The 25432-nt window shown below is 43.2% G+C and overlaps 1 protein-coding gene across 6 annotated transcripts in view; it reads left to right on the forward strand.

Moving 5' to 3' along the window:
- SPRED2 (sprouty related EVH1 domain containing 2) overlaps positions 1 to 25432 on the forward strand; it is a 110039-nt gene that overhangs the window by 73612 nt on the left and 10995 nt on the right. For 4 of the 6 annotated variants that reach the window (XM_057742763.1, XM_057742765.1, XM_057742767.1 and 1 more), the window contains 4 exons: positions 5609 to 5786; positions 13566 to 13734; positions 15907 to 15971; positions 17168 to 17278. In XM_057742763.1, coding sequence (XP_057598746.1) covers positions 5609 to 5786; positions 13566 to 13734; positions 15907 to 15971; positions 17168 to 17278 — 523 coding nt within the window. Of the gene's footprint in view, positions 1 to 4801; positions 5084 to 5608; positions 5787 to 13565; positions 13735 to 15906; positions 15972 to 17167; positions 17279 to 25432 lie in introns of all 6 variants that reach the window. The other 2 variants (XM_057742769.1, XM_057742764.1) reach the window with 2 other exon arrangements.

Consider the following 25432-nt stretch of genomic DNA (forward strand, 5'->3'; position numbering starts at 1 on the left):
GGTGGTGCTGGGGCCTAGAGGGAGCCTGAGAGGCCGGGATCCTGGCTAATCCCTCTCAAGGTCTGGTGCTGTGGAGAAGGGTGGAAAAGGGGGCTGGGAGGAAGTGAATGTAGTGTTTAGCATAATGGAGAGATAAAGGAGCCCTGTAATCAGATAAGGGCTGGCCGAGGAGGGGGCCCGGGAAGTATTTATGGGGGATGTAAAAGTTCCAGGCTCCCTCTCTGAAGCCAAGGGGGGAGGGGGAGGGGCAGGAGCAGAGGGCCAGTCCCCAGATGGCAGATGGGATCATTCTCTACAGGTGTGCCTGAAATGCAGGCTCAAACCTGTTCTTTACAAATCTGCCTTGCATTAGTAATTGCTGGAGGTCCGTTTTGGATTTTCTCCTGTTGTCCCAGTCCTGACAGCCTCCCTGCCGCTCTGTTCTCTGACAGCTGGAAAAGGCGGGCAGTTAGGACACCCAGTCCTCAGTGGTCAGGGAGGCTGGTTTTCAAAGGACCTGTTTCTGTAAGTAAAGTCAGCCTTTCAGCAAAAAAATAATTATGATGGCTACAGTTGACCAAACTTCTCTGTATGATGCACTTGACCTCGATGACTGCTTTTAACCCTCAGGACATCCCAGCATGGTATACTCTCTTTGTTTTTTTTGCAAATAAGGAAACTGAAGCTCAAAAAGAGGCTTCTTCAGCTACTGGAAAGGTCAAGGCAGTGCTGACCTGTCTGGCTTGAACATTACTTACAGACACAATGCTGCCCCATCACCATTTCCTGCAATTCCTTTGTTTACTTCTGTAACATGGCCCTGACAGGGCCTGCTTTGAATCTGAGGAGAACTTAGAACAGAAAAGGCCTGAGATCCAAAACTACTTGTTCCACCTTGGAATCAGCACCCCAAATAAAAATCTAGCTTTGAAATTGTTCTTTCTGTTGCTCCCCGTCCTGCCATGGGATGTCATCTACCTCTGTAGCGTGTTGAGTGATCACAGGACAGCAAGTCCTGTTTTTACACTTAAGGCCACAGGTGGGGAATGCAGAGCTTTGTCCTTCAAGGAACCATGTTTGGGCAGATCCCCAGCACAATTCGGAGAAGCCAGTTTTACTCAAAATGCATCTAAAGAATATGGTGGTGTTCAGGTGGTGGGCAAACACTGTTTGTAATGACATTGATTCTTAGGGTCTGTTTAACTCAAGTTTAGACACTAGGGCTCCATTCAGTTGGTGTTTGGACCCACGCCTGGAGCTTCACCAGGTCCTAATCAGTTACACTGGTTTAACAGTTGAAACTTTCAGAAGCATGAGGTGGTTGCTGTTTTTGACAATAATAGCGTTTTTGGAAAATTTTCTAAAGCATACCAGCAGCATTTTACTTGTGCAAATGAAGAAACGAATCTGCTTTGGCCTTTCCTGCTTCACCCCCCAAACAAACCCCACATCTGGTTTAAACATGTTGTTTAATTCTTTCCAGAAAGAGGGAGGGAAGGTGGGAAGGGAGTTTTCCTTCTTTATACCTTTTTGGTAGTAGAAGTCATTGTCCTTTCTGTTCTGGGCGGGGCGAGTGCCTGAATAACGTAAATACACCACAGATAGGAAGCAGTTGACAAGCAGCCAAGCAGCTGGATTATCCAGACATCCAGCTTTTAGTGCAACACTTTATCCCCCTGCCTTGTTTTAAATAGCCCGTTGCCTCAGTTAATGCTGCTTGTTGGTGGTGTTGCCAGAGGAGCTGGGGGCCTTCTTTCCCCCCACCCCGAGCACACACAGCGCGCTGCCGAGACGTCTGTGCCCTCGGAAACGGGCATCGGAGGAATCAGGGCACGAAAGAGGATGCTGCAGACCACAAGCAAAGGGCAGCATTAACAGCCCCTGGAGTCTGGAAGCCAGGGAGTGGGCTATCTTTTTGAATCTCTAATAAATGAATACTTTTTTGGAAATAAGTTTATGGCACTAACATAAGTAATGCAAACTTCCCTTTTTCGTGTTTACTTAATCCTTTCAAAGGAAGGGAGAAAAGCACACAGCTGCAACAAAAAAAAAGTAAAAGCCTGTTTTAGCAAGAGGTGTGTAGAGTTTCAGTTATTCACCATGGCCATTTCCTGTTGCGATGAGCCCACAGTACGTTCACAGATTTGAGAAAGCTGTGTTTCATACTGGAGAATCACACAGCCTGGGAACCCTTGGTCTTTCCAGAATAAATGAGGAATGGGGAGGGGGAGTATATTCTCAAATTGTATGTAACTAAACAAATATAAAATGTTCTTAATCTCTGTGATCTAAAGGAATATGCGTGTTAAATCCTGAGGTGAATGGATTAATGATAGAAACCATGTGACCTTTTAAATTCAATTTTCCTATGAATGAAAAGGAAATCTTTAGCCTGTCCTAGTTAAGCTGCTGTGGCCCATAAGCAAATGAGTAATGAACACTTTATATTTTCTCAGAGATTTTGTTAGCTACAAGTAATTTTTTAAAACCTGTTTACAAATATTGTCTATTTAACCCGTTCATTCCACGACCCACTACATGTAAGACATCACTCTAGGTTCTAAGGATATAGCAGTAAACAAAAAGGGCAAAATCCCTGCTCTTATGGAGTTTACATTCTGGTTGGGAAAAGTGGGCAAACAGATAGGGCAGATGCTTGTTTAGTAGCATGTAGAGAGACAAAGCTCGGTGAGAAGATTTAAGAGGGGTGGAGGGTGCTACTTTATATGTAAAGTGGACGGAGAAGTCTTCTCTAATGAAAGAACCCTGGACAGAGACCTGAATGAATTAAGGAAATGAGCCTAGTTGGTGTGTGGAAAGAAGAGTGGGAAATGGGGTTTGACGTGAAGGAAACAGCAAGTGCAAAGGCCCTGGGGTAGGGTGCTTATTGTGGAGGATCATGGACAATGGGACTGAAGTGGGGTGAGCAAGGAGGAGAGTAAGATAAGCCCTAGATTTTGACTTTTACTCATAGAGTGATAGAAGAAGCTATTGGAGGGTTTAAATAGAATGTCTTGATCTGCTAACCTTCGACTTTCTTAGAAGTTGGCCACGCGTGGAAGTAAGGAGGCCAGTTAGGAGGCTTTTGCAATCGACAGAGACGTGTTCTGGATATATTTCAAAGGAAGAACCATTAGGATCAGAAGGTGCTGGGAATCACAGGTTCGATCTTAAACATGTTGATTAAGGTGCCTGATAGATGCCAAAGCAGAGAAATCACATAGGCAGTTGGTTTTACTCATTTGAAGCTTAGGGAAGAGGTCTAGGTATAGACATGTGAATTGGGGCACTGTTAGCACATAGGAAATATTTAAGTGGCGTTGTTGGCCCTGGCTTGGATCATGGATGATTTAGCCACAGTTAAAGGAGAGGAGGCAGCAAGTACTGGTACCAAGTAACAGGCATGCTGGTGGGTGCCGGTGCAGGGTCTCTTCTGAGTGTGTCTGTTTTCTCACTGAAATTGAAGCGAGCTCACCCATCATCTGAGAGGGAGGGGGTGGGAGGACACAGGAAACAGTCCTCGTGGGGATGGGTCGGGGACATGTAGCGATGCTGGGTGGACCCACTTGGGTTTCGTGGTTAGGATTTCAGAACTAGACCTGTGAGCATAGTAGAGTGGGGTCTTTCTCTCTAACCTTATGCAACAGCCTGAGTGAGGGCATGGAGTTAAGCAGATGGTAGGATTTCACCAAGGTTTGGCATTTCGCTGGGCAACTTCAGTGAGAAAAGAGAAGGCAAACGTGTGTAGGTTTTGTGCAAGAGTCTCATGATAGACCGTGGAACTGAAGTTGGGTAGAGAATCACGTGAGAACAAGAGGGTGTGGAGAACAGCGCACAAGAGATTGTTGGCTCCAGTGGGGTGAAGAATTACTGGACTCTAGAGAGTGTGAGCTGCACCGCTGGGAGATGGTGGCTGGAGAGCGGGGGTGCTTAAGACCGAGAAGGTCAAGAGAGTGACCTAGGCGTGGGTGGCTGAGACAAGGGCATTGAAGGAGAAGAGTTCCACGATAGAGAGACGTAAGCCCACTTGCTCATGTCTTCAAGGAAGTGGGGGACGTGATGTGACCCAGAGATCTGAAGAAGGGCAGTGGGGGCATGGTCAGACTTGTGAGCTTCAGGGGACCTGGAGAGAGCGCTGATATCCTACAGTAGAGGTGAACACCCTACCCCGCATCTAGGCTGAGCCGGGGAAGGGGCAGGAGAGAGAAGGCAGCCACGTGCGTGGGCCACATGACTCAGCCAGAGCGCCTTTTCATTTAGGTTAAGAAAGTGAAAGGAACTTGTGAGGTCCCTGGGGTAGTCAGATGCATAGAGGCTGGGAGTAGAATGGTGGTTGTCATAGTCTGGGGAGAGGAGGATGGGGAGTTAGTGTCGAAGGGTACAGTGTTGCAGTTTGGGAGGATGAAAAAAGTTCTGGAAATGGATGGTTGATGTTCTGGTGATGGTTGCAGTACGATGTGAATGTACTTAATGCCACAAAATGGTACACCTAAAATGGCTAAAATGGTAAATGTTCCATTATGTGTATTTTACCACAATGAAAACAAGTGTGAAAGGAAGGGTTTAGGAAGTAAAAGGGGATGTTGGCCCTTGAGTCCCAGGGGCACAGTGGGAGGGCAGCTGGGTCACAGTAGTGGGTGAGCTGCAGGGGGTGGTGGGGAACCGGAGTGGCTTTGCCTTTGGGGGTGAGTAAGATGAGGGACGTGGGGCAGAGGGACAGTCTGAGTGGTGTCTGGCAGGTTGCTCGGCTAGGCTCTGAGCACTGGGCCTGGGAGGGTAGACAGAGAGGGTTCTGTGTTACTCTGCATCTTTGTTTCCCTAGAATCTGGTACAGCTCCTGGCACATAGAAGATGGGGATATATGTTTGAAGGATTTTAAAAAGGAATGTGATTCCAAGAAAGAAAACAGCAAGTGAGAATTTAATGGCCTTGCCGAAAATCCAAATAAGTGTCCCGAGACGTGTTGAAGAATGAAAAGAAGCTAGAGCTGGTCTCTGGAGGAGAAAGAGGATTTTTGGCCAATGTGCAAAGGAACTTATTGCGAAATTGAAGTTTAGACTGGAAAAAATAAAACCATAAACAGAAGGTTACACATGTGTAAAGGGTATTTGAATTGAAATATTTTCCCACCTGTATAAATGATCGCATGGTGAATTTGTGATTTGGGAGTGCATTATCCTCTTCTTATGCTGAATCAGAAGATTATTAGCCTTATAAAATGTTAAACCTTGGTCATTCATTATAAACCAGGTTTTAAGGGTTGAAACCATAATGTCCTCTGAAGTTAACAGATTTGTCTTTCCTAACGTAACTGTAGATAGAAGTTCATTTCTTTTATTATTAATACCTCTACCTAGAAACTAGAGCATGTTATGCTTGCATACGTCCTCAAAGACTCACAAATATCTTTTAATGACTAGGCTTTTTTTCTTAATGTACTTTTATATTGAGTTTAAGAGTTCGAGTTTTTCCCTAACCATTGACACGGGCTACCTTTCGAGGTTGCTGCCAGGCGTAGATTTTCTTTTGATGAGTCCCGAAAATGCTGGCTGTGGTCCCCTTGCACTGTGAAACATGTCCTCCAGCTCCAGACCATTGTCATGCCCCATTCTTCTTGTTGTCGTTTTAGTGACAGCTATATTGTGCGCGTCAAGGCTGTGGTTATGACCAGAGATGACTCCAGCGGGGGATGGTTCCCACAGGAAGGAGGCGGGATCAGTCGCGTGGGGGTCTGTAAGGTCATGCCCCCCGAAGGCAATGGACGAAGCGGCTTTCTCATCCATGGTGAACGACAGAAAGACAAACTGGTAATGGCAGACATGCGACACGTGGGTTAAATTAGCAACGGCTGATTTCTTGACATTAAATCACAGCCCTTTTCCTGTAGATATTTTTTTACCTTCTTTCTCTGACTTCAAACTCTTGCAAAAGCTTCCAAAGTGAGAACTCCTGGAGCTGGCGCCAGATTGCAAAACCTAATTCTGGCTTTCCAGTGAAGTCACTTTTTACTACACACCATATAACTCAGGTGCTTAGAAGTCGTGCATTTGGCTCTCTTATTTGCGTCTTTGATTAATTAAGCTGTCTTTCTGTCACTGTAACAAGATGTTCAAAACGAAAGTATGTTCTTTATGAATCACATTGTAGTGAGCTGTGAAGTCAGAGTTTTTTAAACGTTGGGTTTATTCATGGAGCATGTCATCGAGGTTTGGATGGTGAGGTAGAATGCAAAGAGGAAGTGTCGTCTGACATTTTGTTACTTCTGAATAAATTTTTATCTCAAAGATACTGCAGCTTCTGTTTCATAAGCTAATGAATAAAACACATTTGGGAAAAGAAAGTAACAAAAAAGCAGTGGCATTACACTCCTGTAATAATTGTACATGCTTAAAACTACGCACTTTGGAGAGTAATCATTATCTCACAAAGATGGGGCGTTGATAGTTTATAACATACTGTTATAAACTATAACAGTTTCATGGAGGAACTGGATATCAAGTTCTTTGTTATGAAGGAATCTACGATATGAAGGAAAATTGAGTGTCTGTTTTTAATTGGTGGCCTTGAACCTGGGAGAACATGCTCCTATCTGTATTCAATCTTGGGGTGTGTGTTCCAAAGCCAATCACTGATTCAAAATGTGCAAGGTCATGCAGGACCTCAACTGAGAGAATACAAAGACACCACAGGAATATGTCATTTGAGACTCTTGACAGTGGCACATGTTGAGTTTTATGTGCTAGATATACAAATGTAATCTTTTACAATCACTTCTTAATGTTTATAAAGGTTACAAAATAGATAAGAGAACAATTTCTAAATGTTATATATGGATTAACAGATTAACGGTATTTTCACACTTGATTCATTTCTGAAAATGAAATGAATGAAAATTTAAAGGGAGAATATAGCTCATTTTAAGAAATATGGCCATTTAAGAAATTCCTTACATAATAGTCAAATAATTAAAACATTCTTTATAAGATATTCACAGTAAAGGCAATGTAACCACACTAACAAGAAAAGTAAAATAACTGCCTTTTATCCAGCATTTACCTAAGGGCTGTGTACAGTGCTAGCCCTTTAGTTAAGATATATCGTTGTATCCTTACAGTAGCCTGTATAGTTATAACTGAAGAAACTAAGATTCAGAAAGACTCCTTGTTCTGGGTGACCCACCTTAGGGTCCGGGAACCGGTATCTGATACCCCGTTGCTCTGACCTCAAACTGAGCCAAAGTCACCTGTGCACAACCACCTTTAGCCCTTTGATATAGTTTTTTTCCCTTCGTGCGTATTTTTATTTTTACCTACCTGTAATCAGAGCTCATAAACAGTTTTGTATTGGTGGGGGGGGGGGGGTTGTTTTGTTTTTTCGTTTATTTGTTTGTTTGTTTTGGCTGCGTGGCATGTGGGATCTTAGTTCCCTGACCAGGGATGGAATCCTTGCCCCCTGCAGTGGAAGTGAGGAGTCTTTTCTCAACCACTGGACTGCCAGGGAAGTCTAAAGTTTTATTTCTCATAAGAAATTTTCCATGTTGCTGGTATCAGGTTGACATTCCGTTGTTTATTTGATGATCTCCTTAGCGTCAAATATTAAGATTCTTTCCCTTCCCCCTACCCCTAGTATTATCTATCTGCATTTTCCACACTTATTATTTACTTGGAATAATTTGGGGGGGGTGTCAAATATTTGTGACTTTTGATACTTGTACAAAGAGCTGCTACCAGCATATATGAGAATTTTTTTTAACATATTGAGGGTTAGATATTTTAAATCTTTACCAATTTGATTAGACTAGCAGTGGTATCTAATGTTGATTAATAATGAGATCAAATGTTTTTCTGTTTGTTAAACAGTCTTAACTGTGAGTTATCTCTCAGTGTCCTTTGCATATTTACCTTTCGAGGCCTGATTTTTCTCCTTGATATGTATGCCCTCCAAGTATAATAAAGATACTCATCTTCATCTGCATATTTGCAGATATTTTTATAATCTGTTGCTTGCCTTTTTATTTTAGTTGGGTTTCTTTTCCTGCAAAAACTTTGACAGAAAATTTTTTTATCACTTTTTCCCTTTTTATTTTTACTGCTTTTGTGTTAGCAAATTATCTTACCTGAATGGTTATATCTTTTTAGGTCTATTTTTTCCTGGTAATTCTATGGGTTGTCATAGGATATGTCAACCTGAAATAGCCTTTAGATTGTCTCATTCAGCCCCTTCATTTTATAGATATGTTTATAAACTTGTATCTTATTACCACCAACTTGAACATAAAATTGTAAACTTCGACAATTTGGTTTGAGGCCCTTTAGTGAAATTCCTGCAACCTTCTGAAGGAGGAGGATACTACTGACACTATCTCCCCTTTGTAGTGGGGAAACAGTGCTGCCAGAAGTGATCCATTTCCTCAGTCTAGGGCACTTAGTCATTAGCAGAACCCGCACTGGGAACCATTTCATTGTGAAGCCAAAACCTGGTCCCTTCCTACCAACTGTGCATGGGAATAGGGCAGTCCTGGCTGTGGACCAGCTTCAGTGGTGTGTTGCTGTTGCACAAGAACTGTGTGCCTCATCCCTCCCCTGTCGTGTTTCTGCATCACTCTCTCCCTCTTCTTGTCCCCCTTACATTCTGTGACTCTACACTTCTGAGATTTATATATTACATCCACTCATAGCTAAATCACACACCCGTACACCCAGTTGTGCGTCTCCATTTTTCCATCCTTCATCGTGCCTGTCTCACACTCTGGTAAATTCTGGACTTCTAACACACGCACCGCACCACACCACACCACACTTTTGGCAATGCTGTGATTCCTCCTTTGGCCTCCAAGCTTCCATAACACAGCACTTCTGCCCACTGGAGGGTATGAATCCGCCTGGAAGCTGTGCAGATGGGGTGGGGTTGTTGAAGGACACTCCTCCCCCTCAGCTTTGGAATGGCAAGGAGAGGGTGGAGATCATTTTTGGAATACAGAGAACGGATGGTATCAGAGCTCCCAGTATTCCAACCAGGACATGAAGTGCCTTTTCTGATAGAATCAGTGTTGTCAATGGTTTCTCCAGTGTAGTGCAGTTCATCGGTTTTTGTTGTTGTTACTTGAATTCGGTGTTGACGCCTGTGAACTTAACTTCCATTGTTTCTACGGGGAAAATCTGTGTTTCAAATATCCATTCACAAAGTTGTTGTTTGGGTAATTTTTTGTAAGTTGGAGGCAAGTTTTCCTGAGAAATTATATGTAAGTTAAAAATTTGAGAGTTGAATCTTATTTTAGATGGATTAAAGCATCTTACTTCTTGAATGAATCCTGTGAGAAACTACCTTATGAAGGTTAATCACAAAATCTAAAAGGTTGATCATTCCAGCGCAGGTCTGTGAAAACTCCCACACACATTTGGTGGGCGTTCCAGCTGGCAAAGCTCTTTGAAAGGCAATTTGGCAGGATATTAATCTTAAATGTGTATTCCTTTTTACTTGGCAGTTCCACATCTAAACCCGATCCTACGGAAATAGACTTACGGAGCTTTGTGGATAGCTACAGTTCTCAGACAGTTTTGGTCTCAGAATCCCTTTACACTCTAAAAATGTATTGAGGACCCCAAAACGCTTTAATCTTGCAGGTTATAGCTACTAATATTTACCATACTAGAAATTAAACCTGAAATTGTTAAAAAAATCTTAAACAGTAGCGTTAGCATAAATGGCATTCTTTATGGCAAATAACTGTATAACTTTTCCAGAAAAGAATGATTAGAAGAGTAGCATGGCTTTGCATTTTGCAGATCTCTTTAATATCTGACTTAATAGAAAATAGCTGGATTCTAATATCTGTTCTTGCTTTCAATCTGTTGCAATATGTTGTTTTAATTGAAGTATATGAAGAAAATCCAGCCTCACACAGATACATAGTTGGAAAATGTTGAAATACTTTAATAGCCTTTTTAGACCATCATAGATATACTTCTCTGATGCTACACCAAAACTCAGCTTGTAGTAGTTTCTTAAATGTGGACTCTGAAACCATATCAGTGACTTTTTTATACTCTATTACATTAAAATCCACTGGTTTATCTTTCTCTTTGCATGGATCTTTTACTCATTCCTGATTTTGTAATGCCATGCATTGGTCACTTGGAAAATAATAGTTTACTGAGTTAAACAGATGTTCCAAATGTTGATAACATTTAATTCTACAGTATCAAAAACTCACATTTCTTAATATCACCACTGATCTCATTAGAAAAGTCTTTTAAGTATTGGGAAGCTGTCCAAAATTCTAATTTTCACTTGAAAGTTCGAATTGTATTGTTGGCAACAAATATCTCCTTGTTTTCCTTGAGCCGACAGGCTCACTGTGTTCATCTTCAAGAAAATGTCTGCTAAGTACCCAAGTTTGAATAACCGTAGTTCACCTGTAGGTTGTTCTTTCAAGTAAACCTGGTGATCCATGAGAAAAGCAGTTCAGCTCACAACTGCAACAGTTACACACATTTTTCCTTGAGAGAGTCATTCTTCCACATGCAGCAGAAGTAAAAAGGCTGTGAGAGATACTTCTCCCTTTTCCAGCTGTGCATTTGTGCGAAGCCAGAGTTTCTTCCCATGCTTCAACCAAAGCAACAAATTACAGCAGATCAAATGCAGAAGCAGATTATGAGAATCCATTTATGTGTACTTCCCATTTCATCACACAAAATGAAAGATGTGTATTCACGGGTCAAGATATAATTTTTAACTGCTTCATCAAGGACAATCCTACGTAAAACTGGCCTTTTTTCCTTTGGCCGTGTGACAGTGGTGAATCCAGTGACTTTGGTACTGTTTGGTGCCACTGCCCGGCCTTGACTCCTTCCTCCACATAGCAGTTTTACCCACTGTTGCTTTTGCACCATTAGCAGAACCGGCAACACAATGAAAAAGCAAAAATGTCTTAATATATATGAAAATAGTTTTGCCATCCTGGACCCCCTGAAAGGACCTGGGGTTGCAGAGGGAAGGCTCCCAAGAGCCCAGAGACCAAACTTAGAGAACATGTTCAAGGATGTTCATTCCAGCATTAGACAGTGTAAAAGTGACCAGTTAGAAATGACTTAAGGGCCCATTAGTGTGGAGAATGGCTGAATAATTCTAGTATATCCATACTGAGGAATATTATTTATGCAGCCAATAAACAGGATCCTTTTTACCTTCCTATACCTCTGAGACATGTTTTTGAGGAAAAGGCAAGTTGAAGCCCAGTTTATAGGTTTGGCTACATTTAAACAGACTCACACACAAACTTACATGGATATGTAAAGAAGCTGCAGGAAGGGAACTGAGGTCGAGTCTGCCTTACAGTGGGCAGTCCTGGAGGCGGAGAGGCATTTGAGGGGAGGGAGGGAGAGAGGAACACGAATGGAACCTTCACGGACTCATCTAAATTACTTAAATCTTCTACACTGTGGATTTCTAGTAATGATCTTTTGGGAAGCTTCAATAAGAATATAGAATCACTTTTTTCTCCCCATGCATTTCATTTAAAAAGCTATTTTTAAAAGCCTTTCTCTAGTTTTAAGTCAATGCCTAAACTTCATTTTAGAGGATTAATACCTATTATGCCAAAACTTCACTAGAGGGGTTATACCTGTTATGAAGATGAAAGCATTTGAACGTTTTCATTTTTGTCATTAAACTTAGGTATGTAATGATGTAATTTTGTTTAAGAGGACAGAGATGGTATCTGGTCTCCTCCCCCTCATGTAATTTAGGTGGCTGAACTTTACATTTCTAAGAATTTATTACACTTCTCTAGGAAGATGTGCCTTTGGAATAATCTTAAACTCAGAAAATGTCAACCAAAGACTAATTTTTTTCACCCAAAAAATATGGAGAAACTGGAAGTCTTTGTTTTCACAAAAAAAGTTTATTTTGAGACTTTGCATCAAGACTATTAAATTCTAAAATAGATAACATTTGTTAGTTAAAGCCTTGGTTATTTGGATTTCCCCACTTTGGAATGGGGCTGGGCTGACATTTAATCATCGCGCTATTCTTAGGAGGAAATGGCCATAATAAGCAATTTAATCATAAATAGAACCACGTGAGGGGACTGTTGTCTTCTTTCAGTTCTTTCAATACAGTGGAATAAAGTTACCTGCTTGGGACTGCTATTTGATATGACAATTTGACTGTTATTCTCATCTGTTAAGTTAGGGAACATTTATTAGGCAGTGCTTAATTTCTGTTTGCTTAGATGTATTCTCTAATTTGAATTTTTATAAATTTAGGCAGACCTTTACTCTTTCACTTAGTCTAAAATTAATAAGATCTCATTTTGTTAAATGTAGAACTTTGCCAGAATAAGATCAAAGCTGGTAAAACAGCAAAATCAATTTCATATATACATAATGACACCATAGAAATAGATATTGTCTATATTTTGGAGCTTTCTATGAATAAAGAATGGCGTTTACATTCACATGATTGCAATGCCTCTTTTATTCTAAAATATTAAACTCTGGTACCTTTACCCACAATAGCACTCTACACACAGGGAGTTATTTTATAAAACATCTTGATCTTTCACAGTCTAGTTAGGGGAACAAGACTAATGCACGTGAAACTGTTAGAGAATAATATGAAACCAAGTACTAAATTGTGAAGGTGACGAAAACCGAAGTAAACAAAAAGAGTAAAACATGATGCGATGTACTGGGAACTGTGTATGACCCTGTCAGGTTTCTCTCTGTTCACTGTTTTCAGAGCATGTTCCTGTGTATGTTCACTGATAACGTTGGTGTTACTTCTGCTTTAGAGATAAAAAGATCGGAAGGTCTAAGACAATCTACTCAACGTCATAGCTGAGTAGATTCTGAGGCAGTTCTGAGACTCGGCTGCTAGAAATTTGGAGATTGTTCTAATAATCCAGATAAAACATTAGTAGAGACCTAGATCAGGGTAGGAGCAATTGAAACAGGGTTGATGCAAAAGGTGTTGAAGGGAAAATGAAATGGACTTGGTGATTAATAATACAAGAGATAGAGAAAGCAGAAGAGGCAAAAGAAAACCACAGAGGTTTGAGCCAGAGAGAATGAACAGAGAGGGGTTGGCATTGCTAGATAAGGGGAAGTTGGGAGGGGAAACTAGGGGCAGAAATGTCAGAGCAAGTTAGTTATTTTCTCAGCTTGTTAAATTTGAGGTCACTGAGAGACACCCATTAGGACAGGAGAAGGAAGATTGAGAGCCGTGAATACAAAGGCCCTGATGTAGAAGGAGTCAACCTGGGACAGAGCAAAGCCCCAAGACTGTACCTTAGCTTAGTGCCCCCCAGTCAGGGGCAGGAGGAAGGAGAATGAGTGAAAGGAAGAGCATGGTTAAGGGGTACAGCAATACAGTGAGGACCACCAAGGATGGCGGGTAGCAAAGAGCAGATGGTCAACAGAGGCAGGCAAAGCCTTCCTCCAAGAAGCCTTTACAGATAAGTGAAGGCAGAGGGGAAGGTTTTCATTAGTTGCCACCAAGGACAATGGTTCCTAGCTAGATTTTTGTAACCAGACACCATCATGACTATTTAACAAGTAACCTGCCTATGTGTTTCAATCCTTCAGGTGGTATTGGAATGCTATGTGAGAAAGGACTTGGTCTACACCAAAGCCAACCCAACCTTTCATCATTGGAAGGTCGACAATAAGAAGTTTGGACTTACTTTCCAAAGCCCTGCTGATGCTCGAGCCTTTGACAGGGGAGTGAGGAAAGCAATCGAAGACCTTATAGAAGGTATTGAATTTATCACTATGGAAAGTTTCCAGGTTCTTTTTAATCCCAATTGTCTGCCATCATATATTTGTGGATTATTTGTAGGAGGGTTGGGGGCCAGGTCAGTAGAGGCTAAAACTTTAGGAACATTCAAGGAGAAAAAAATTTAAGTGACAGTGGAGGGGAGAAGGAGATGGGTTTCAGAGTAATGAATGATTCCATTTGGTTTTTAGACTCTGCTCTGAAAAAAAGACAAGCTCTAGACTTCCATGTGAATGACTTTTTGATGTGTTTCACCTTTTCCTGACTATTGAGAATCAGCTTTGCTCCCATCTGTCATGATCCAGAGGTGGAGAATGGATTCTAATGGGCCCAGAAGACTCCAGGCCTTTCCCACTGTTGTGTAATGGGAGCCCAGGGGGTACGCCTGCCACTGAAAAGGCAAAGGGATCTGTGACTCCTTAGTCCGTGGTTGAGTGGCTGGTAGACATTGTGTTGCATTTGATCGTGTCCTGGAAGGCTCTTGGGCAGTGAGTTCTCGTGGGCTTTTCTAGAGTCCACAGAGTCCAAACACACAAATTCTCCACTTCAACACATTCAGTTATCAAATCAAAGGGTTCAAGGTTCCATATCCAGGGCCTTGTGAATAAAGAAATATCAAGCAAGGCATGGTAAAGCCAAATTCAGAATTTGGGGAGATTAATCACAAAAGAATGTATGTTTTATTTGTATAAGAATAAATGTGTTCTGAAGTCATTTTCTTCATTGTGGATTTGAGGGGTGAGAGAAAAGCAAACCTCAAAAGAAAAATCTTGACATCAGCAGGAAGGGGATTCTAGCTGGAACACGAATCTAGGAACTGCAACCCCAGGGTGGCCAAAATGAGTAAAAACCCGTGTTCTCGTCATAGATCTGACACAAGTGGCAAATATTTAAAATCTTGTTATTAAACATAGCTTTTAAATGTTTAGAAGAGAAAATCGCTCCTGTATTATTGATAGAAGTTTGCAGTATGTCCGTGTACTTAGTCACTGAAGATACAAAGTTTCTCTTACTTGTAATTTTTTTCTCTGTATACACTCTGCCTAGGTCTGTTCTATCAAACTTGCCTTAAGCATTGATTGACTAGAGTAATTCAAATAGAGAAAAATCCTCAAAAATCCATAGGAATTGCATACAGGGTATTATGGGACTTGTTTTTCCTCCTGTGATCCCTCATTGAAAATTTAAATGTTTTTCATTCCTTTCTGAGCAAGTCTTTTGAATTCAGTTTCATGTAATAGCAAAATATTTTCCAGATGTACATTTTGTAAGACCTAACAAAGAGAAGGAGAAAATAGAGACTAGATTTCCCTTTTGGTAGTTCTGTCACTTATGCAAATTTAAGTATATTTTTCCTTTTGACCATTAACGGTGTCAGTTAATTTGATCCACACGTTACGGAGAGCTATTAGGAGGGAAAGGGGGAAGTTATAGTGATTTGCCTACCAGAATGAAGAAAGCGATGAACAAACAAATCATTTGAACCCTAAATGACCATTTCATTCCCTGATGGAATGAATAAACTGGGTTTTCTGACATGGGCGTAAATGTTGGCCTGCAGAAACGGAGAAAACGCATTGGTATCCTAGGATTGCAAGAGAGAACCTCTTCGCCCAGGTGTCAGCTTAGAAGGTGGCTCCCACAATCTGGGGTTTAGAGTACAGTGTCTGAATTTCAGAATAGGGGGCAACCATACTAGCTATTTCGTCAAATCCCCTTGTGGGTAAATGAAGAGCCCTGAGCTCTAAGTCCAGTTTCACAGTGAGACTGTGGCCAGTCTAACCTGGGGTTTTCTATCCAGTGCTTTTCTCACTACACAGTGGGGGCGTTGGGGGGATCACTGGTGGAGGCCGGTCGTGATGCATGGCCTCTGTGGTGCCTCTCTGTGTACTCGTTCTCCAGTGGCCGGTGAGGGCGTTTGAGGGATTGATTTGGGAACAACAGTAGCCAAAGTTCATTTAGGGAACGTGCAGGCTAGAGTCAATCATAGAATAGTAAATTAAAGGCATTTAATTCCCAGGTAACATATTTTTGCTGGTGATTCACATGTGAAAGGAATAGGATGTGGTTTATTTAAATATACTTTTTAAATGATTGGCTATGACTTACCCTCTTGGGAAACACTTTTTCGTGGTTTTTGTGTCTTTTTAGGCTCAACAACATCATCTTCCACCATCCACAATGAGGCTGAGCTTGGTGATGATGACGTGTTTACAGTAAGTTCCCACTGCCCTTGGCTTTCCAGATGAGTTGGTGAATAATCAGAGATTCTGTTTAGGGGCATGAGAGACACTTGGCAGTTTGGTGTTTGCTGTTGCTATTGGGATGCTGTCATGGAGATCTCTGCCTTGTCATAATTTTGCCCCCCTGGTCCCTCATGTTGCTGTGATGCTACAAGGCGCATAGTGTCAGCTCTCCTGGAGCTGTCCAGGGCACTCTCCCAGACTTCCTTCACATTCAGGGTGACCGGCCCTCCTGGTTTGCCTGGAACTGTCCTAATTTTAGCACAGAAAGTCCCTAGTTCTGCAAAATACATGCTTCAACCCCAGGCAAACTGGGACAACTGGTCACCCTAATCTCTGAGTCCTCCGTTAACAACCAGCCCCGCCCCCCCCCAACCTCCCTGGCATGGTGGGGGTGGGGCAGAGGGGTAGCCTTCCTGGTGAGTAATTAAACATTTGATAAGAGAGTCCTGAAGGCCAAGTTGAAATTAGGGCCAAGTGTGCTAAGTAAGGCAGGAAAAGGCTTGGATACAGCTTGAGTTAATGAGATGTAACTGGAGACATAATGATATCTCAGCTTGCTCCTTCCTTCACTAAAATTCTGTGCTTATAGAAGTTAATTAGACAGTTCAGTGTGCACCTGCTGTGCACTTGGTGCTGTGAGGAGCTGTAGGGCAGCATTTCAAAGTCTTGGCCTTGACCCACAGGAAGAAATACATTTAAATTTTAACCTAGGACACACATCCATAGACACCCCAAACCAGATCATATCTCATGGCCTGTGTTCTGATTTTTTTCTCTTCTTTTTAATTTTCTTCCACTTGTTATTATGAAACTTTTCAAGCATACAGGAAAATTTACAGAATAATACAATGAACACCTGTATGCTCTACACCCAGAGTCAACAGTGGTAACATTTTGCCCCATATGCTTTATCTGTGCATGTGTATGAACGTACACATACGCGTGCGCACACACGTATTTTTTTCTGCTGATCCAGTTGAAAGTAAGTCGCCTCTAAATACCAGAGCGTGCATCTCATAAAAATAAGGCATTCTCCTATGCAACACCATTACTGGACCTAAGAAACTTAATAGAAATTCATAATATCATCTAATAGTTCCCCAATAATTCCTGAGTTGTCCCAAGAGTATCTAAGTTGTGTTTTTATTTAATATTTTCGATATTAGTTGCAACCCTTTAAACTTGATTCCCGACCCACTCATCCTACAACTAGTGATTTGAAAAACTCTACTTTCGGAAGACAGAGGTGTGTGTACCCGGCTCCAGCCCTCATGGAGGTAACCGGGTGGTCTGGACAGAGATGAGGTGGGTCTGTGAGAGGCTGAGAAACCAGCACAGATTGTAAAGTGCTCTGGCCCAGGATCTTTTACAGGGAGGGTGGTGGGGGTCAGAGAAGACCCTTGGAAGCTGAAGCTGGACTGGACCTTGGTGGCATTGGAATAGGGTTTGCGAAGGGGCTTCGAGGCAGGAGCGAAGGTGGCAGCAGGGACAATGTATTGAGTTTCCTGAGCCTCGCGGACCCCAACCTGACATGAGTAGAGAGTGCTGGGGGCGAAGGGGTGGGGTGGGGGGATAAGTCAGGAAATGAACTCAGTTGTGCCTCTGCGGAGCGGCTGGTGTGATGTGGCTCTGAGCGGGCTTCCTATAGCGCTCCAAGCAGATCCTCTCAACAGTTGGCATGTTGCTTACATCTGTTCCTTTGTCACGTTTTGAGAGACGAACAACAGCAGGCGGGTTAAAAGGTGGCTTCCTGTGCTCCAGAGCAAAACTGTCATTCGCAGCTGCTTCCCAGCTACCTGCCAGAAGTGATTTATGGAGGCAGGAGAGGGCAAGAGGGAACAGGGTGATGGAAGCCAGCATCCCTCCTGGTTTTGTCCTTTCATCCACAGGGGATCAGTGTGCTGCTCTAGGGTAACACCAAATGCCTGGAAGGGAGTGTGGAAACAGCCCCGCTGCTTCCAGACACTCGGAAACTCACTGCAGGAGGAGGGTGGCTTAATTGCATTCCCTGTAGGCCCTGATGTGTATGATCCTTGCCTTCATCCCACTTGCGTACAAACAGGGGCCTATTAATAATAGTCCCTCCCTTCCCCGAGACAAGCACAGTCATTAAGCCATTGACTGTTAGCAACATCCCATGTAAGGATGGGAGGGTCGTCGGGGGCTAACGCACCAGGTTTCCTGTTTGTTCACGAGCTCCCTGTCATGAGACTTTTTGTCCTAAGAAGTCAGGGGGATTTTTGAAAGCTGGAGCCGTGGAAGCGAGCAGCTGCATTAACTCCCGTATAGCCTATAGCCTCCCAAGGTTTGTTGCATTCTAAAACGTATACTGGTAAGAGAGATGTTTTGAACTTGGAACTCATTTATTATCGACATTATAGAAAGAGTATAAATGGTGATAGATCCTCTTACAACTTATGAGGAGCCAGAATAAGAATTTTCTGAGAGAACAGTGTGTGCAGGAGAAAACCTTTAGAGGCATAACCTGAGGAGCCAGGAGTGGATCTTCTGTTTCTGCTGCTGGAGCCAGGGGTTCCCTCTGTTTCAGGGGATTCCTTGGGACCAGGAGGACAGTAGGACACTGAACAACATATGGATGCACGTTTTACGTTGGGGGAGGAAGGGGCACCCCCAAATCCACCTTGGAGAAGTTGTTGGGCTCGGGTGCTCGCCAAGCATGGGCTGTCTCTGCTCGCACGTTCCTGACTCTCAGCCCCTAAACCAGCCTGTGCCCCTGACTTCTCAGGATGGTAGAACCGTGTGGCAAGTCCTCCACATGAAATTAGCATCCAGCTTAGCAAGTGCGCACGTGTATGCAAACACACACGTACTCTGCCCATGCGTCCTGCCAGCCAGCAACACTGCTGCCTCTGCAGTCCTTCCACACCTGTCCTGCCATCAGCCTGGCGTGTGTCCACATCTTTCCTGACGCAGCCACCACCGGAGACTCCAGAGTAGCAACTGCTTTGATTTTTCTGAGTCTTGGGCTGTTTATCCATCTATGTCTTAGTATTTCTCTCTCAACCAATTATGATCGTTCTCTCTTATTTTAAATCCCATAGCACTCTTGTTTATTTCTCTCTTGCTACTTGAAAGCCTGCCCCTTGTTTTGGTTTTTGTATTTTATCTGCTGAATGAGTGACTCTTCATCTAATTAGAAGCCGGTTTTTCATCATTATAGGCCTCTACAGCCTTATAAAGCTTTGCTGTATAACTGCTCAATACATGGGTGATCTGAACCCCAATATAGTGTGTGACAGGCGTAGGGTTTCATAGTTTACTCATTGGCTTTGTAGCTATCCTGGGGACCATCTAAAGGTGGGCGATTTTGAAGGAGTCTCAGTAGCTTCACGTCATATTTTTCTCACTGTGTTTTCTGCTGCATCTACGGCTAGGAGATGAGCTCCAAGCATCATCACCCACTGTAAGCCTCGGGCTGTCCAGGCTCCTTGCTGCCTCCCGCCCTGCACAGTCCCCTGTCCTCCCTGGGAGACCTCAGTTACCGTGATCCATCCAGGTGAACACAAATACCTAGGTGGCCAGGCTGTGCCCGGCATTACATATGGATGTGGGAGAGAATTCCGGTGCCTGAGCCATTTGGTACAAATTTGTGAGATGAGTAATGCAAAGGATATAAAGCAACAAAGGCTAGCATCCTGTAGCAGGCGTTTTGGGACATCGCTGAGAGTCAGCACCCTCTTGTCTGGGCCTGTGGCAAACAGCTTTTCATTTCTCTCTCCGGAGCCAGGGAGCCTTGAGAGGGGCAGAATGGAAAGACCCTCGAGAGTCTGTCCCTCCGTCGTGCTTTTGTCTTGTGGGGGAGACACGTGCTCTGGCATGTCTTGTGGAGCAGGCCTGTGTGAACTCGAGAGATGAACAGCATAGCTCGGCAGAGAGGCCAGGCTGCTCTGCTCCCCAGCCTAGGGCTCACTTCCTCCTGAATCCTTACAGTCGAAGACTCTGGGGCCAGAGGGTCTGGAGCCCACAAGGAGGGCATCATTGGGGATGGGGAGACAGTGAGTAAAGAAAATGGACTATATAGAATTAGAGAGGCCCTGGGTTTTATGGTCATTTAATGACCCATTTTCCAAATTCCTATTTTGTAGGATTAGATCCATTGAAACCTGGTGGTTTATTTACTGCTGCAGAGCTCTGAAATCATTTACAAATGTTATTAGCATCTTCATCGCTAGACAAGGAGAATTTTAATACGATCTTGGGAGAATGCAGCTGCAGGGTACACGTACTTCCAGAGCAGGCTCATCGAGAATCTGTGGTCAAGTGCCATCGTGCTTCAGCTGTCATTGTACTGAGTGGCTGGATTCTGTCTCTAAAGCTGGGGGATTAGGAAAATATTTGCTTTATAGAAAGATACTTGGGGGTGTATAAAATAGCTAAGTCTTCATCTTCCATAATAAGAAGACCTTAAATAATATCCAAATCTGCAAATCAGGAAAGAGTGGTTTAACAAGATGCTATTGAAAAGATGGAGAGAGAAATACAAGAAGAAAGAGCTATAAGAATTGAGAATTTATTTCTCTGGGGAGTGAGAAGCTGAGATGGGGAAGGCTTGAGGTATTAAATGATATACATGTATTGATTTTCTTTCTTTTTTTTTTTTTTTAAGAAAGAGAAATGAAAGGGAGTTTTCTCAGAAGGGGCTAGTGGTCAGGGGAGAAGGAGGAATCCAGTAGTCCTGCTGAGCTACAGCAATCCTGGTGTCCCCCATCTGGGGGTTTAAAGAGATTGAAGAGACACAACAGAGGTTGAGTTCTGTGGCTCTCTGCGCCCTTCCCCCGGCTGTTTTTTTCTGCCTAGTGTTAGGAGGCAGTGTATCCACCGTGGAAATAATGGCACATGAAAGGTAGGAGAACTGACAAGAGTTTGCTGGAAGTGTTTGGCTTGAGGGGAGGTGAGAACAGCTGTAGACATGCCAACTCCTCAGAATTGTAGGTCTTGGAATTGGAAGGGATTTCGCGTTCATGTCAGCCAAGCCAGCCTCCTTCCTTCTGGCAAACAAGGTAGGATTTGCCTCATTTTGTAGACACAGTCATGGAGGCAGATGGGTGACTTGCCTGAGGTGACACAGCCAGTCCATAGTGGAGGAGCAGTGAACACCTGCAGCTCACTTTTCCACCACTACTGTTTTTCTCTTCCTCTGTTGAGTCATTACATTTATGGTATTTCAGCTGTTCTATTTTTTTTTTAATATGTCAACCTTATACAAGAGTTATGTTTTCGGGTTCTCCTGGACCCAAGCTGGAAAGGGGAGAAGAGATAAGAGAATAAATATGTGACCTGTGCCCCGTGTGGCCCATTCCAGCTCAGACTTGGAGCCTGAGTGTATATTGCAGCCTGAACGTCCCCAGAATAGCAATAGGAAAGCCTACCTACCCTACATAAGGCTTTTTGTTTTGTTTTTTTATTTTTATTTTTTAATTTATTTGGCTGCACTGGGTATTAGTTGCAGTGTGAGGGATCTTTAGTTGCAGCATGCAAACTCTTCGTTGTGGCACATGGGATCTAGTTTCCTGACCAGGGATAAAACCCAGACCCCCTGCATTGGGAGCACAGAGTCTTAGCCACTGGACACCAGGGAAGTCCCTATAAAGTTTCGATTTATTTTCCCACCTCCTAGCTTTATTCTCCCACCTCAGTATTGCTTCTGGATTTGGGCAGCCCTTCTCAATAGGGATTCCTAATGAACCCCTCACACTTTACAGCATCCATCCTGTGTAATGAGTTCACTTCTGTCCTGTGCACCTAGAATAGCACAAGCTGTGTACCATCCTTTGCCGAATCGGAAAGAGTCATTCACAGCATTTTGTGTGGGTCGGAATTCTCTCCTAGAACCCAGTTAAGAAAAGCTGGTTATGTTGGGGTGTTTCATCAGCCTTCAGCTGTTTAGGTAGGCAGTCCTCCTTTACGAAGGAAGAATGTCTTTCACAGCATCGTCAGCTTCTAGTCACGTTGTTGCCTAGACTGGAGAACGTGGCTCTTCCTCATGCCCTGTGCTTGAACCCTTGACATCCTGTTTATCACAAGCTGCATTTGATTACTTTCTGCCTATTGAGAGCAGTTGCTCCTAATGACATCTCCAACCCCTCCCATCCACCCCAGGTGTTTTCTAAAGTGTGGCTAGAACAAGTGGTTGAAACCAAAGTATGAAGCAGCAGTTTGTTTTGTCCTAGGTGAGCTTTTGAGTGTTTGCAATTGTGGTTATTTTCATTCTTAAGTAGAAAAAAATGAATTCGTGGAATTCTGTAAATATGAAGCTTTCACTTATAGAAGCGGAAGACTGCAGAACACCATAAAATTTTCCTTTTCTTGAAGAGTTTTTTTCCACCTAATCCATCCCCAACACACATTAAAACTGAAGGCAGATCTACTAGTTTTGTAATAAATAGGGTTCGTTTACTGATTTTCTAAGAAAGGGGATGTTTTTAAAAGATGAAGTGGCACGTGACTCCTGCTTGTGCAGAGTTTGGAGGCTGGGACTCTAATTCGCTGTGATCATTGAACTATTTCCTTCGAACTTCTGTTTGCTGACCCAAGGGGAGAAGGAGAGGCACTGTGGTGTGGAGCGATCCACAACCAACCATGAGGTACTCATGGATACTTCCATTTCTGCAGGTAAAGTCCGCAAGGCTCAGAGAGGTGAAGCAGCTTGTGCTCAGTTCATACTCTGTTCACCTAGAATGTAAACCCCAAATCTGCTTGCTGCCTCTCAGAGAAATTTAACAAAAGGAAATATTTATTCAGGAAGTTTCAGTAGATTTCGCATATGAAATAGACCAGATTCTCATCATTGCCAAAGAGCCCCCTAAATAAGGGACTTTTCAGCTAGTACATTGGCTTAAAACCTCAACTAACTTCTTCAGTGGTGCTATGGGGTTCTCTTGTGCCCACTTGAGAGCCCCAGTCTCATTTTAGAAGATCAGTTGATCAAAAATGTTTCTGTTGTCTCTACCCTTGGAATTAAGGGATTGGGGTAGAGTGGGGCAGGGAGAGAAAAAGTAAAAGAGAAAATAGGTTGAAAATGTAAATTATTTCTACAAAGTTTAACTAGTGAAACTCACCTATGGTGGAGTGTTAAGAAAAGCAAAAATGTTTTGGGGGAGGGACAGCTGTGCTTTGTGGTTGGCATCAGGGAGCATCGTCCTATACATGCTGCTGGCTGAGACCCGGCACTGCATGGCGTGGACAGACGTTCTCAGAAGACGGATGGGAGCTGCTTTATCTTCTGAATGCCAGTAATTATCAAGCTCACATTGCATAGTAAGAGGAGGATCTTTTTATTCAACACGTAATACTTGCGGTGGCTAAATTAAAGCAATTAAATGTCTAAGGCTCAAACAAAAGCTTTGAGATGCTCTCAATTTCAGGAAGCCTAAAGGCATTTTGCTAGCCCACCAGCCTGTGTCTTTCTTCACTTACACATACATCATCTCATCTTTTTAAGCTATGGATAGTAATATACTACTATTTCCATTTTATTAATTCATGCAGGGTACATGGTCAAGGTTGCCTGAAACCTGTTTTCTGTTCACAGCCCTGCCAGTGAAATTAAGCTGTGGGTTTATCAGAGTCCATCCCTTTCATGTCAGAATTTCACCTAATTTCAAAATTTAGAAACATAAAACTTTTTTTTAAGTGTGTGGGAATTTGGGTTTTGTTGTTGTTTTTTCACCATCGAAGGATGCCCACTTTATCTGTCCTCTGGGTCCTGGACAGGATGATGTCTTAGAGTCTGGAACAGAGTCATCTCCTTTCCCCCCACCAGCTGCCTCTTAGACCCACACTGCCTGCTGGCTGGAGCTGTAAAAGATTTCCTGCTCTGCTTGCCTCTTTGAAAGAGGACACCTGGAACCAATGTAGGCCCTGAGGCAGGTGAGCCAGTGCTACCTGTTCCCAAAGACCTGTTGACAGAATGGGGGACAAGTTCCTGTTTACCAAAGGGAAAAGGATTTGCCATAGGCCTGCCAGTCTAACAGCTACTGAGGGGAAAGGCTTGCTTTGCTGAAGCGTTAAAAACAACAGCTCAGCCCAAGCCACTGGAGCCAGCATCCTCCTGTCTCCCACAGCCGTCCAGTTTACTGTCTTCTGAGTGGCAGAAGATGCCCAGAGTTCCATGAGAACTGTCTCTTATTCCAGCCCGAGGTTGAGAGGAATGGTATATACTTACATATAAATGTACGTGTCTGTACATGCTTTTTTAAAAAATAAAATGGAAGCCCTTGCAATAGGAAGAATATTGAATATTGCTTTGATTGTATCAGTGGCTGAAGTCTATTTTGTTGGTAGATTGCAGTAAAAATAATACAAATAGGCATCATAACTACTAGTTAGCCATCTTTAAAAATTCAAAATATTAGGAATTCCCTGGCGGTCCAGTGGTTAGGACTCCATGCTTCCACTGCAGGGGCCTGGGTTCAGTCCCTGGTCAGGGAACTAAGATCCTGCAAGCCACAGGGTGTAGCCTCCCCCCAAAAATAAAATCAGCATCTACAAGACAGGGCAGAATTCTACTTTTATCAATATGAATTAATCCTGCAGTTTTTTCCTTCTCTGGTGATGACTTCTTTTATTTATTGTTTTATTGAGGTGTAGTGGCTCTTGAATCAGCTAAACAACAGTCTTAGTCAAACTCCTGTGTAAAGTTCTCAGGGAGGAAGGCAGAAGGATTACACATAAAACTTTTAGAGCTCAAACAGACCTTGGAGATCATCCAGGGTGACTGCTTATCTTACACAGGAGGACACTGAGGCCCATAGAGGTTAAACAACTGGCCCAACACACGTGGCCTAACCTGGCCTGGAGTCGAGGTTTCCCAGTTCTCTCCGAGGAGTGCTATTTTTGCTTAATGTTTCTGGATGATTCCTGGTGCGGATTAGCTCCTTTAACAGCTTCTTCACTTCACTTTCTATGCCTTATTCAAAACACATAGGCCTGTCACCCTCCAGAAACGGCTGCTCAGACGCGGCTTGGCTCCGTGAGAGCCACGCTCCTGTGCTGGCTCACATCAGCTCCTGTGCTCCTGCGGACACAGGGAGGGTGAAGTGGCTGTGCCTGTCTGTTTGCCTGTCTGAAAGTGGCATCCATCCCACTTGTCTCCATCCCCAAGAGGGAGAAGGAAATTAATGGTTGGTTGCCAGCCTTCCAGGGTTTTCACTACCAGTGTGGACTTGGTCAGGCTGGTTATGTCTCTATTTTATTGTCTTAAGGTTGGCGGTGCCCACTCTTTCATGTTAGTACCCTCTGACTTTTTTCTTTTTTTTTCCTAATTATTATTTATTTGTTTGGCTGCATTGGGTCTTCGTTGCTGTAAGCGGGCTTTTTCTAGTTGCGGCAAGCAGGGGCTACTCTTCCTAGTGGTGCGCAGGCTTCTCATTGCAGTGACTTCTCTTGTTGCAGAGCACAGGCTCTCAGCG

Source organism: Hippopotamus amphibius, chromosome 7 (assembly GCF_030028045.1).
Source record: "Hippopotamus amphibius kiboko isolate mHipAmp2 chromosome 7, mHipAmp2.hap2, whole genome shotgun sequence".
Lineage (NCBI taxonomy): Eukaryota > Metazoa > Chordata > Mammalia > Artiodactyla > Hippopotamidae > Hippopotamus > Hippopotamus amphibius.